The sequence below is a fragment of the Lampetra fluviatilis genome, chromosome 28 (genome assembly GCF_964198595.1).
Source record: "Lampetra fluviatilis chromosome 28, kcLamFluv1.1, whole genome shotgun sequence".
NCBI classification, from domain to species: domain Eukaryota; kingdom Metazoa; phylum Chordata; class Hyperoartia; order Petromyzontiformes; family Petromyzontidae; genus Lampetra; species Lampetra fluviatilis.
This window is the reverse complement of record NC_136302.1, coordinates 11515005-11528649: the sequence shown is the minus strand read 5'-3', so window position 1 is coordinate 11528649 and position 13645 is coordinate 11515005. Positions and strand designations below refer to the sequence as shown.

Genomic DNA, 13645 nt, shown 5'->3' with positions numbered 1-13645 from the left:
CTCTCAACACGGCATCGGCTGCTGTTCAGTCGCCTTAATTGGTGCTCATCTCCAGGTGCCGTGCTTAATGAGCTGCGCGCGCTGGGAGGAGGAAGGGGATTTGTAGGAGGGGGTGGAGTGAGAGGGGTTTGCGTGCGATCACAAAAGCGCGGGCAGCGACGGGCGGAGGAGCTCCTCGCGAGGAGGAATTCTCGCCCCTTGAAGCTTCGCTGCCAGACCCCGACAGCGGTTTAACGAAGCAGTCGTGAAGAAGGAAGAGGTGGAGGAGGAGGTTGGTGTGGCGGAGCAGGTGAGGAGGAGGAGGAGGTGAGCGCGGGTATCGAATCTGAGCGCGGCGCGTGTCGCAAAGTTGAGCGAGTGCGGCGTTAACTTCGTTAACTCTGACCTTGACACTAAGCTCGACCTTGAACTCAACCTCGATATTGACTCTTCAACAGTCACCCCGACCCTGCATACCCACCGTGACCTTCACCCCGGCTGCGTGTTGTCGCACCCTCGATTATCCAGAATCCCAAACGACGAGAGACGAATCTCGAGGCGAGGTTGACCGAAATGTATTTTCTTGGGATGGAGCGGTGGCGCAGTGGTTGACGCACTCCGCTATGAACGTATCAGTGGCGAGTCGCACCTGAACCGGTTCTGGGGCTCATTCTGGGTCGGACTCGGTCTTAAACGAGTGACTGGACCACCCTTGCTCCCGCCACCCTCCCCTTCACCAATCCGCTCTGACCAGCGCGGTGAAGTATGGTTGAACAGCCCTCCACGATCGGGGGGAGAGGGGGGGGGGGCGGAAAGCCTTCATCCAGCAGTGGATTGGCAACTTGTTCAGAATGTTAACTTTGTTACGACGAGGTTACACGGGCTCACGTGCTGGCATAAAGGCCTCCATTGGAGGGGGCTCTAGAAGTGACGGTACCCACACTTCACCCACCGGACGCGACTTGCTGATCGACTTGGGACGTCTCGATTTTTATGAATCTTTTTTTTTCACCTTCTAAGTGGACAAATCTGCCCGGGCGGGGGTTTGGTTTAAGAAACTTGCTTAGGAGTGTAAACTTCTGCTCGGGGAGAGAGTATCTATAGCCGGAGACCTCGGGGTGCTGCTCACCATCCACACGGCGCGCGTGGAAGCAGCCCGCTCGGGACGACCCTCGACCCCTCTCTCTCGCCAGCGGTGGCACGGTCGTGTGGGGAGCGGTGGTGCAGCGGTTAGCGCTTGCGCTTACGAACCCGGGATCGATTGCCGCTCGCAGCCAAACCGACACCAGTGTGACGATTGTCTGAACCGGTCCTGGGCTTCCCCTAGGTAGACTCGGCCTCGAATGAGTACCTGGTGCGGTGTGTAAAACATCGCCACTGGGGAGACGAAGGCGGCTGGACGTGGTGCTGGCCACCTTACCCACCCAGTCGCGTGCCGTGCCGGCCTTTATAGGTGCTCGCTAACAGCACTTGCCCCAACAGTCAGTTAAGGCTACACGGGGTATCTTTGTCTTTGTTGACGAGAAGCGCTTGTTATTACTGGATTGATAATTATAATTACTGGACTGTATTAAATGTACCCAGGAACGCCTTCGCCGAGTCTCAAGGCTACTTTGCAGGAGGGTCCTGCTACACTACCCCCCACGACCCCCCACGACCCCCTACCACTCACCCACCCCTCACCCACCCCTCACCCACGCATTCATCGAGAGGGCTGACGACGACACGCACTGATCCGCGCAGCGTCACTTCACGAACTGGACGCGAGATCCCCACGTGATTGTAACCCACCGCCTCCATCAACATCGTTTTGGGGAGTTTCGCAAATCTCTGCGCGATCCACCACCCCTCCCCCCCGCCGCCACGGCGAGACTTTAATGAGACCTCCCCCCCCTCCGCAAACGCGTTACCTAAACACGTGTTAGAGCAATTAACTAATTGCCCAATTTCGGATGGCGACCTCTGCTTCCACGTGGGCCGCCGCTGAGTGGCTCCGCCTCCATCATTAGCGCTCCGTGGGGGGGGGGGGGTCTGCGTGGGGGGGCGTCTCGTTAATGAGTTTTTGGCATTGACTCAAGTAGGGGGCGGAGGTGAAGGGGCGACGATTGGTGGGGGGGGGGGTAGACCATGTGGCGCTCTGGGATGGAGGACGGAAGGGATGAGTGGGGGATGTGGGGGGGGGTATCGGTGGGCGGTGCAGGATTAGCGATGAGGATGGTTAATTGAGCAAAATGTAACGTGGATTTCAACGTCGCTGATGATATACCGTGCACACGTGTGCGCGCGTGTGTCTACATGAGCATTACACAAGTGGTTGGTACCTGGGTACGGGTCAGATCGGTTTGCAGAATCCTCAATCGTGGGTGGAGGAATCGGTGGATTCAGTTCACGGGAAGCGCAACCATGGTGGCGGTGGTAGTCGTAGCAGCGACAGGAGAGTGACAGGGAGGAGACCGGCTGTCGGTGAGCGACTGGCTGGAATTAATCGGTGAGTTCTGGATCATCAATCAACCCGACTGCTTTAGATTCAATTATTCCAGGGTGAGTGGGTGGGTTAGTGAGCCAGTGACTGGGTGAGTGAGTGGATGGGTGAGTGGATGGGTGAGTGAGCGAGTGTCTGGGTGAGTTAGTGAGCGGGTGACTGGATAAGTGGTTGCGTGAGTGAGCGAATGTCTGGGTCAGTGAGCGAATGTATGGGTGAGTGACTGGATGAGTGGGTGGGTTAATGAGCGAGTGTGTGGGTGAATGGTTGCGTGAGTGGATCGGTGAGTGGGTGAGTGAGGGGGAGTGAGTGTGTGAGTGAGCGAGAGACTGGGTGAGTGAGTGGAGCGACTGGGTGAGTGAGTGTGTGGGTAAGTGAGCGAGAGACTGGGTGAGTGAGTGTGTGGGTGAGTGAGCGAGAGACTGGGTGAGTGAGTGTGTGGGTGAGCGAGCGAGAGACTGGGTGAGTGAGTGTGTGGGTAAGTGAGCGAGAGACTGGGTGAGTGAGTGTGTGGGTGAGTGAGCGAGAGACTGGGTGAGTGAGTGTGTGGGTGAGCGAGCGAGAGACTGGGTGAGTGAGTGTGTGGGTAAGTGAGCGAGAGACTGGGTGAGTGAGTGTGTGGGTGAGTGAGCGAGAGACTGGGTGAGTGAGTGTGTGGGTGAGTGAGCGAGAGACTGGGTGAGTGAGTGTGTGGGTGAGTGAGCGAGAGACTGGGTGAGTGAATGTGTGGGTAAGTGCGCGAGAGACTGGGTGAGTGAGTGTGTGGGTGAGTGGGCGAGAGACTGGGTGAGTGAGTGTGTGGGTGAGTGAGTGAGCGAGAGACTGGGTGAGTGAGTGTGTGGGTGAGTGGGCGAGAGACTGGGTGAGTGAGTGTGTGGGTGAGTGAGTGTGTGGGTGAGTGAGCGAGAGACTGGGTGAGTGAGTGTGTGGGTAAGTGAGCGAGAGACTGGGTGAGTGAGTGTGTGGGTGAGTGAGCGAGAGACTGGGTGAGTGAGTGTGTGGGTGAGTGAGCGAGAGACTGGGTGAGTGAGTGTGTGGGTGAGTGAGCGAGAGACTGGGTGAGTGAATGTGTAGGTAAGTGCGCGAGAGACTGGGTGAGTGAGTGTGTGGGTGAGTGGGCGAGAGACTGGGTGAGCGAGTGTGTGGGTGAGTGAGTGAGCGAGAGACTGGGTGAGTGAGTGTGTGGGTGAGTGGGCGAGAGACTGGGTGAGTGAGTGTGTGGGTGAGTGAGTGTGTGGGTGAGTGAGCGAGAGACTGGGTGAGTGAGTGTGTGGGTGAGTGAGCGAGAGACTGGGTGAGTGAGTGTGTGGGTGAGTGAGCGAGAGACTGGGTGAGTGTGTGTGTGGGTGAGTGAGCGAGAGACTGGGTGAGTGAGTGTGTGGGTGAGTGAGCGAGAGACTGGGTGAGTGAGTGTGTGGGTGAGTGAGCGAGAGACTGGGTGAGTGTGTGTGTGGGTGAGTGAGCGAGAGACTGGGTGAGTGTGTGTGTGGGTGAGTGAGTGAGCGAGAGACTGGGTGAGTGAGTGTGTGGGTGAGTGAGCGAGAGACTGGGTGAGTGAGTGTGTGGGTGAGTGAGTGTGTGGGTGAGTGAGTGTGTGGGTGAGTGAGCGAGAGACTGGGTGAGTGAGTGTGTGGGTGAGTGAGCGAGAGACTGGGTGAGTGAGTGTGTGGGTGAGCGAGCGAGAGACTGGGTGAGTGAGTGTGTGGGTGAGTGAGCGAGAGACTGGGTGAGTGAGTGTGTGGGTGAGTGAGCGAGAGACTGGGTGAGTGAGTGCGTGGGTGAGTGAGCGAGAGACTGGGTGAGTGAGTGTGTGGGTGAGTGTGTGGGTGAGTTGAGCGAGAGACTGGGTGAGTGAGTGTGTGGGTGAGTGAGTGTGTGGGTGAGTGAGTGTGTGGGTGAGTGAGCGAGAGACTGGGTGAGTGAGTGTGTGGGTGAGTGAGCGAGAGACTGGGTGAGTGAGTGTGTGGGTGAGTGTGTGGGTGAGTGAGCGAGAGACTGGGTGAGTGAGTGTGTGGGTGAGTGAGTGTGTGGGTGAGTGAGTGTGTGGGTGAGTGAGCGAGAGACTGGGTGAGTGAGTGTGTGGGTGAGTGAGCGAGAGACTGGGTGAGTGAGTGTGTGGGTGAGCGAGCGAGAGACTGGGTGAGTGAGTGTGTGGGTGAGTGAGCGAGAGACTGGGTGAGTGAGTGTGTGGGTGAGTGAGCGAGAGACTGGGTGAGTGAGTGCGTGGGTGAGTGAGCGAGAGACTGGGTGAGTGAGTGTGTGGGTGAGTGTGTGGGTGAGTTGAGCGAGAGACTGGGTGAGTGAGTGTGTGGGTGAGTGAGTGTGTGGGTGAGTGAGTGTGTGGGTGAGTGAGCGAGAGACTGGGTGAGTGAGTGTGTGGGTGAGTGAGCGAGAGACTGGGTGAGTGAGTGTGTGGGTGAGTGTGTGGGTGAGTGAGCGAGAGACTGGGTGAGTGAGTGTGTGGGTGAGTGAGTGTGTGGGTGAGTGAGTGTGTGGGTGAGTGAGCGAGAGACTGGGTGAGTGAGTGTGTGGGTGAGTGTGTGGGTGAGTGAGCGAGAGACTGGGTGAGTGAGTGTGTGGGTGAGTAAGGGAGTGGAGCGACTTCAATGCGGTGCCGCGTGGCGCGTCTTGGGTGCTCCATCACAAATTTCACAGCAGCAGGATTCCAACGCTGTCCGCATCCGTTCTTTATAGTTTGTTTCACAGCGGTAATAAAAACATCGTCTTGAGTTACACAAGACTTTGGCACAGAGCGGCGTATTATTGTGAGTGTTCAGTGTTGGTGCGCGTGTGTTTTGTCGGGGTGTGTAGGGAGCGGTGGCGCAGTGGTTAGCGCACGGTGCTCCGAATCCTGCTCACGGCTAACACCAGTGACGAGTATCTGAACCGGTCCTGGGTCTGCTCCCCTAGGTCGACTCGGCCTCAAATGAGTACCTGGTGCTATGTGTAAACATCGCCAATTGGGATATAAAAGGGGTGGAGCGTCGTCACGGCCACCCCACCGATTCGTGTGGCTTGTCCGACGTTATAGCTGATCGGTGACAGCACTTGCCCCAACAGTCTGCTAAGGCTACAACGGGCGATCTTTGTCTTTTGTTGGCTGGGTGTGTGGTTATGAGTGTTGAATGTTGGTGTGTGATTGTGAGTGGTCAATGTTGTATGTGTGTTAAACGTCTTTCGCGCCGTACGTAGCCAACTGTGCTAATGGGAGGTGCGTTGTGGGTGACTGCTGTTGTGTTCTGGCTGATTGCGAGAGTTCATTGTTGGCGAGTGTGTGTTGGCTGGGTGTGGGGAGCGGTGGTGCAGTGGTTATCACGCTGCGCTACGAACCCGGCGACCCGAGTTTGATTCCCGCTCACGGCCAATTCCAGTGACGATTATCTGAGCGGGTCCTGGGTCTGCTCCCCTAGATCGACTCGGCCTCAAATCAGTACCTGGTGCGGTGTGTAAACATCCCCACTAGAGAGACAAAGGCGGCCGGGCATGGTGCTGGCCACCCACCCCCTCGTGTGCCGTGCCGGCCTTGATAGATGCTCGCTAACAGCACTTGCCCCAAACAGGCTACATGGGGGATCTTTGTCTTTGTTGGGCGAGTGTGCGTGAGGAGTGTTGATCGCTGTGGCTGAGAGTCGAGAATGTTTGTTGGTGGGTGTTGCATCGGTGTGGGGTGTTTGTGGGGGTGTGGGGTGTTTGTGGGGGTGTTGTGGGGTTGGGGGGCCGGGGGTGGGGGGAGGTGTTGAGTGGGGTCACGTGGGGTCAAGGCACCCCCAACAGAGAGGAGGTCGCCGCTCGGATGAACCTGTCCCCATGTGGCTCCCACCATCATCGCCTCCACCACCTCCACCATCATCGCCTCCACCACCTCCACCATCATCACCACCACCACCTCCACCATCATCGCCTCCACCACCATCATCACCACCATCATCACCACCAACTCCTCCACCATCATCGCCTCCACCACCTCCACCATCATCGCCTCCACCACCACCGTCATTATTATTATCACCATGATCATCATCTCCATTATAACCACTGTTATCACCTCCATCATCACCACCACCACCACCATCATCATGTTGGCATGTGGCTGCGCCTTCATCCAGCAGTGGATGGAGCACGGCTCGCGATTCCTAGAGGCCGTTATCTGCCCCGTCTATTCACGTGTCGGGGAACGCGAGAACGACTAATCACGCGTTCTGAGATTAACACTTAGGGATTGACACATTGATTGACTGACACATTGATTGACACATTGATTGACACATTGATTGATTGCGCCCTCGGTTCCTCGACACACACGTGACTCTACATCCTGACCGGAGAGTGGGGGGTATGGAGGTGGTGGTTGGGGGGGGGGAAGACGTCGGGGGGGGGGGAGGGGTAGACGAGGAGGGGGTGGAGGGTTTAGGTGGAGGGGGGGTGGAGGGGGAGACGAGGGGGGGGTGGAGGGGGAGACGAGGGGGGGGTGGAGGGGGAGACGAGGGGGGGGTGGAGGGTGAGACGAGGGGGGGGGTGGAGGTTGAGACGAGGGGGGGGGGGGTGGAGGGTGAGACGAGGGGGGGGGGGTGGAGGGTGAGACGAGGGGGGGGGGGTGGAGGGTGAGACGAGGGGGGGGGGGTGGAGGGGAAGACGAGGGGGAGGGGAGACGAGGGGGGGGTGGAGGGGAAGACGAGGGGGGGGGTGGAGGGGGAGACGAGGGGGGGTGGAGGGGGGGGGAGACGAGGGGGGGGGGTGGAGGGTGAGACGAGGGGGGGGTGGAGGGGGAGACGAGGGGGGGGGGAGGGTGAGACGAGGGGGGGTGGAGGGGGGGGAGACGAGGGGGGGTGGAGGGGGGGGGAGACGAGGGGGGGGTGGAGGGGAAGACGAGGGGGAGGGGAGACGAGGGGGGGGGGTGGAGGGGAAGACGAGGGGGAGGGGAGACGAGGGGGGGGGTGGAGGGGGAGACGAGGGGGGGGGTGGAGGGGGAGACGAGGGGGAGGGGAGACGAGGGGGGGGGGGGTGGAGGGGAAGACGAGGGGGAGGGGAGACGAGGGGGGGGGTGGAGGGGGAGACGAGGGGGGGGTGGAGGGGAAGACGAGGGGGAGGGGAGACGAGGGGGGGGGGTGGAGGGGAAGACGAGGGGGAGGGGAGACGAGGGGGGGGGTGGAGGGGGAGACGAGGGGGGGGGTGGAGGGGGAGACGAGGGGGGGTGGAGGGGGGGGGAGACGAGGGGGGGGGGTGGAGGGGGAGACGAGGGGGGGTGGAGGGGGGGGAGACGAGGGGGGGGGTCCCACGTGACCCCCACGCGCCGCAGCCTTTAATGAGCATCGCTGTCAATTACAGCCTCGTCGCGACACTCCCTAGGGGGGCCGGGGGGGGCCGGGGGGGGCCGGGGGGGGCCGGGGGGGCGCCCCTCCACCTCCCGGGGGCCCCCCCAAACCCCCCAAACCCCCCACTGCTCTCCCATCAATGCGACCAGTCCTGCTGCCATCACCAGTATAGACGCTGTTCCTAATGCTGTGGATGCTGACACACATCACTGTTGACTTAGCTGCTGTTCGTGGCTGCTGCTGTTGTTAGTGCTGCTGCTGCTGCTGATGATGCAACCGCTGTTTGTGCTGTGAAGAGATGCTGTTGATAGTGCTGCTTCTGTTAGTGCTGCTGTTTGCGTTAATGGTGTTACTGTTCGTGCTATTGCTGCTGCTGTTGTTGTTGTCAGGGTGACTTGGTGGCTGATGGATTTCTTATCGCATCCCCGACGGCGCCGGCTGAACATGGGGAGGACGGCGTGTGGATTGCCCTGTGTGTTTGAGTGTGTGAGTGGCCTGTGTGTGTGAGTGTGTGTTTGTGAGTGTGTGTGAGTGAATGTGTGTGAGGGTGTGTTTGTGAGTGTGTGAGTGAGTGTGTGAGTGAGTGTGTTTGTAAGTGTGAGTGAGTGGCCTGTGTTTGTGAGTGTGTGAGTGTGTGTTTGTGAGTGTGTGTTTGTGAGTGTGTGTTTGTGAGTGTGTGTTTGTGAGTGTGTGTTTGTGAGTGTGTGTTTGTGAGAGTGTGTGAGTGTGTGTTTGTGAGAGTGTGTGAGTGTGTGTTTGTGAGTGTGTGTGAGTGTGTGTTTGTGAGAGTGTGTGAGTGTGTGTGTGAGTGTGTGTTTGTTGGCGCGCTGCGTTACGAACCCCGGTGAACCGAGTTCGATCCCCGCTCACGGCTAACACCGGTGACGATTATGTGAACCGGTCCTGGGCCTCCTCTAGGTCGACTCGGACTCAAATGAATACCTGGTGCGGTGTGCAAATTTCGCCACTAGGGAGACAAAGGCGGCCGGGCGTGGTGCCGGCCACTCACCCCCTCGTGTGCCGTGTCGGCCTTCACAGGTGCTACTCGCTAACAGCACTTGCCCCTACAGTCTGTTACAGCTACACGGGGGATCTTTGTGTACAGTGCGCTCAGTGCGTGCAATTCATGACAAACGATATCTGAAGTTGGCCTGGCCTTCTTCTAGCTCGACTGTTAAAGGACTGAGCACAGCAGAGAATCTGGGTTCGAATCCGGGTTTCAGTCGCCCTCTATTTAAATCGGTTTATCTCAAGGCTGGCGAGTTGATGGTCTCAGCCCGGTCACCACTGACTGGCGTAAAGACCCATAGACTTGCACAGAGACCCATAAACTTGCACAGAGACCCAAAGACTCGCATCGAGACCCATAGACTTGCACAGAGACCCATAGACTTGCACAGAGACCCATAAACTTGCACAGAGACCCATAGACTTGCACAGAGACCCATAGACTTGCACAGAGACCCATAAACTTGCACAGAGACCCATAGACTTGCACAGAGACCCATAGACTTGCACAGAGACCCATAGACTTGCACAGAGACCCAAAGACTCGCATCGAGACCCATAGACTTGCACAGAGACCCATAGACTTGCACAGAGACCCATAGACTTGCACAGAGACCCATAGACTTGCACAGAGACCCATAAACTTGCACAGAGACCCAAAGACTCGCATCGAGACCCATAGACTTGCACAGAGACCCATAGACTTGCACAGAGACCCATAAACTTGCACAGAGACCCATAGACTTGCACAGAGACCCATAGACTTGCACAGAGACCAATAGACTTGCACAGAGACCCATAGACTTGCACAGAGACCCATAAACTTGCACAGAGACCAATAGACTTGCACAGAGACCCATAAACTTGCACAGACCCATAAACTTGCACAGAGACCCATAGACTTGCACAGAGACCCATAGACTTGCACAGAGACCAATAGACTTGCACAGAGACCCATAGACTTGCACAGAGACCCATAAACTTGCACAGAGACCAATAGACTTGCACAGAGACCCATAGACTTGCACAGAGACCCATAAACTTGCACAGAGACCCATAGACTTGCACAGAGACCCATAGACTTGCACAGAGACCAATAGACTTGCACAGAGATCCATAGACTTGCACAGAGACCCATAAACTTGCACAGAGACCCATAGACTTGCACAGAGACCCATAGACTTGCACAGAGACCCATAGACTTGCACAGAGACCCATAGACTTGCACAGAGACCCATAGACTTGCACAGAGACCCATAGACTTGCACAGAGACCCATAAACTTGCACAGAGACCAATAGACTTGCACAGAGACCCATAGACTTGCACAGAGACCCATAAACTTGCACAGAGACCAATAGACTTGCACAGAGACCCATAGACTTGCACAGAGACCCATAAACTTGCACAGAGACCCATAGACTTGCACAGAGACCCATAGACTTGCACAGAGACCAATAGACTTGCACAGAGATCCATAGACTCGCATCGAGACCCATAAACTTGCACAGAGACCCATAGACTTGCACAGAGACCCATAGACTTGCACAGAGACCCATAGACTTGCACAGAGACCCATAGACTTGCACAGAGACCCATAGACTTGCACAGAGACCCATAGACTTGCACAGAGACCCATAGACTCGCATCGAGACCCATCGACCCAGGCTGGGTTCTCAAGGATACACCAGTGAACACTCATCAAGTTAACTTTGCGTCTGCACTGAATCTGTCCAGACGCCTGCTCTCGGAACGGACCCACGATCGCAGGGCACGTGAGAAGTGCACCACCTTGTTGCGAGTAATATTCACAATCGAGGATTTCTCAGAAGTAGTTCTGTATTGTCGTCTTCCACAGGCCGGGCTCTCGTCAGCTTTCAGCCGAAATGAAACTTTCGTTTGGCCTGGAATAATAGGTGCTCGCAAACAACACGCCCATCGACGACCCCCATCATATCCCCCTCCCACCCCTCCCCCACTGCTCATTTAATGTTCCAGGCCAATTACTAACCATTGACGTCGATGTACAATGCAATTAGCATACAAAGCAATTCTAATGTAAGTGCAATTATGTTACAATCGCAATACAACCATAATGTAATTACCATGGTAATGCAATTATAATGCACTTACAATTCCTATTTACAATGCAATTGCACATCAAAGTGTAATATACACTTTCCATTTACAATTACTACCACAATACAATCACAATTACATTTTCTATTACAATCGCAAGCAATTACCAGACTGTGTGTGTGTCCATGTGCAGTCCTTTCAATCCACTGCTGGATGAGGGCCTCCCCGCACCGTAGTAAACCCACGTGGACCCAGAGAGAGAGAGATCTGTAGAGAACTCGGAGTTGTGTAGGCACGCAAAGCAACACTTTCATGACAAACCGCAGCAGTGCGTTTGTGGCCATGTAACCTAAACTATGGGTCTCAGAGTAAATCCAGAGACCCACAGAGACGCACATAGAGGCTACACACTGACAGAGATACGTAGAATCCCACAAAGACGCGTAGAGACGCATAGAGACCCACAGGGACACGTGCGATTGTGGCCATGCAACTCAAACTCTGGGCCATCGGGTGGTCCAGAGGTCTTGTGACCCCCCCCCCATTAATTGATCCTTTAAAAAATACCCTTTGCATATTCATGTCTGTTTTTTTTTAAATAAACCTTACTTTTAATTAAATGAGGTTCACAAGGCATCTGGACCGCTCTGTCCACTCCCTCTCGTGCCCAGCAGCAGACCTGCACATTGACATTGAGCGTCTGAACATTCACGGTGCTGCTGCCACTGCTGCTGCTGTCGGGCGCAAGATCACAACAGAACCAATTTGGGTGGTGTGTGTGTGTGGTGCGAGTGCGTGGCGTGCGTGTGTGTGGTGTGCTTGATGTGCTGTGCGTGGCGCGTGTGTGTGTGCTGTGCTTGGCGTGTGTGTGTGTGTGTGCTGTGCGTGGTATGCGCTCGTGGTGTGTGTGTGTGCTGTGCGTGGCGTGTGCGTGGTGTGCTGTGCGTGGTATGCGCTCGTGGTGTGTGTGTGTGTGTGCTGTGCGTGGTATGAGTGTGCACGTGTGTGATGCCTGCTCCCAGTGTTTGGATGGGAGACTGCCTGGGGATGCCAGGTGTTGTATGCCCGGGATGCGAGGTGCCCGACAGACGCCAGTGCAGCAATGGATTCTTGAATCCACCTGTGCGGAGCTCTGAGTGTCTCCCCCTCGCACGCGCGGTGAGTTTTCTCAGGGATGTCTCCGCTTTCTTGCCGCGCGAAGCCAAGTAGTCTCTGCCCACGGAATGCCAGGCCATGCACGCCAATCCAAAGTAGCAGCACCCTCGTGTAAATTCGTCTTGAGACTCTCATGGGTAGCATAAAACGATACTAGGGTGCAGTAAAGATCAGCCCCTTCTCAAGCCACTACTCGCCGTGCCAGTCGTGGGTCGGCGGCTGACGGTGTTTGACCATACTTCACCACGCTGGTCAGTGCGGGTTGGTGAAAGATGGGGGGGGGGAATTAGGGGCGGGTGTAAGACCCCTTCACCGGGTACTCGTTTACGGCTAAGTCGACCTAAGGGGGGTGGGGGGGAGGATAATGCCCCTTTCTTCAGATGTCATTCACCACTGATGTCAGCCGTGACCGTGGATTGGAACTCGAGCGGGCGGGGGGGGGGGTGGTTTGTAGTGCAGGTTCTAAACCACATTCATTCATTAACCACGCGTGCCATAAAGGACCAAGGTCGCGTGATGAACGCAATCTTTGTGGGGGCGCAGTGTTATGATGCGCTTCTCTGTCGCGGGGAGCGGTGGCGCAGCGGTTAGCGCTATGCTGCTCTACGAATCCGGCTGACGCGAATTCGATTCCCGCTCACGGCCACCAACGACGGTTATCTAAACCGGTTCTGGGGCTCCCCTGGGTCGACTCGGCCTCAATTGAGTACCTGGTGCGGTGTGTAAACATCAGCGCTGGGACAAAGGCGGCCTGGCGCGGTGCTGGCCACCCGTCCCCTCGTGTGCCATGGCGGACTTCTTAGTTGCTCGCTAACAGCACTTGCCCCAACAGTCTGTTAAGGCTATAAGGGGAGGGGATCTTTGTCTTTGTACTGCTATATATGGAGGCATCTACACCTCGTCATGCTACTGGGGCCTTAATGAGAACAAATGTATAAAGGCGACATTTCTAGCAATGGCCCTTCTTGTGTGTATGCTGCACCGTCGGTAGCCAACCGTGCTGATCATTGCACATCCACATAGATACAGAAACACAGATATATCAACCGAGCGTGAACGTGCCATGAAGAAGGGTCATTTCCCGAATCGTCGCCTAATGTATCTCTTTGTCCTTGTAAGGCCCCGCATTATGCTATTGATGCACGTGTTGAGGTTGTTGTTTGTGTTTGTGTACCACTGCCAACGCAGCAACAGCAGGAACATCACCAAATACGATATTTGTTGTGTGTGTGTGCAGTATATGTATATACTGTATGTGTATACATTAATAATGTGTCCTGTATCATGTTTAGCGTGTGTGACAGAGCGTGTGCATGGGTCTGTATGAGCGTGCACGTGTCATCTATGTGTGCGCGTGTGTGTGTGTGCATGTAACAGTGTATGTGTGTGTGAGTGCATGTGTGTGTGTGTGTGCATGTCAGAGTGCATGTGTGTGTGCATGTGAGAGTGTATGTGTGTGTGCATGTGAGAGTGTATGTGTGTGTGTGCATGTGAGAGTGTATGTGTGTGTGTGCATGTGAGAGTGTATGTGTGTGTGTGTGCATGTGAGAGTGTTTGTGTGTGTGTGCATGTGAGAGTGTATGTGTGTGTGTGCATGTGAGAGTGTATGTGTGTGTGTGTGCATGTCAGGG

The 13645-nt window shown here is 56.1% G+C and overlaps 1 protein-coding gene across 1 annotated transcript in view; it reads left to right on the top strand.

The window, feature by feature from the left end:
- The first annotated feature begins 2507 nt into the window (after positions 1-2507).
- LOC144942783 (pleckstrin homology domain-containing family G member 5-like) overlaps positions 2508-13645 on the top strand; it is a 52106-nt gene continuing 40968 nt past the window's right edge. Inside the window, exons 1-3 of the mRNA XM_078869711.1 lie at positions 2508-2520; positions 8745-8811; positions 11882-12017. Coding sequence (XP_078725837.1) covers positions 11889-12017 — 129 coding nt within the window. The 5' untranslated portion in view covers positions 2508-2520; positions 8745-8811; positions 11882-11888. The remainder of the gene's footprint in view (positions 2521-8744; positions 8812-11881; positions 12018-13645) is intronic.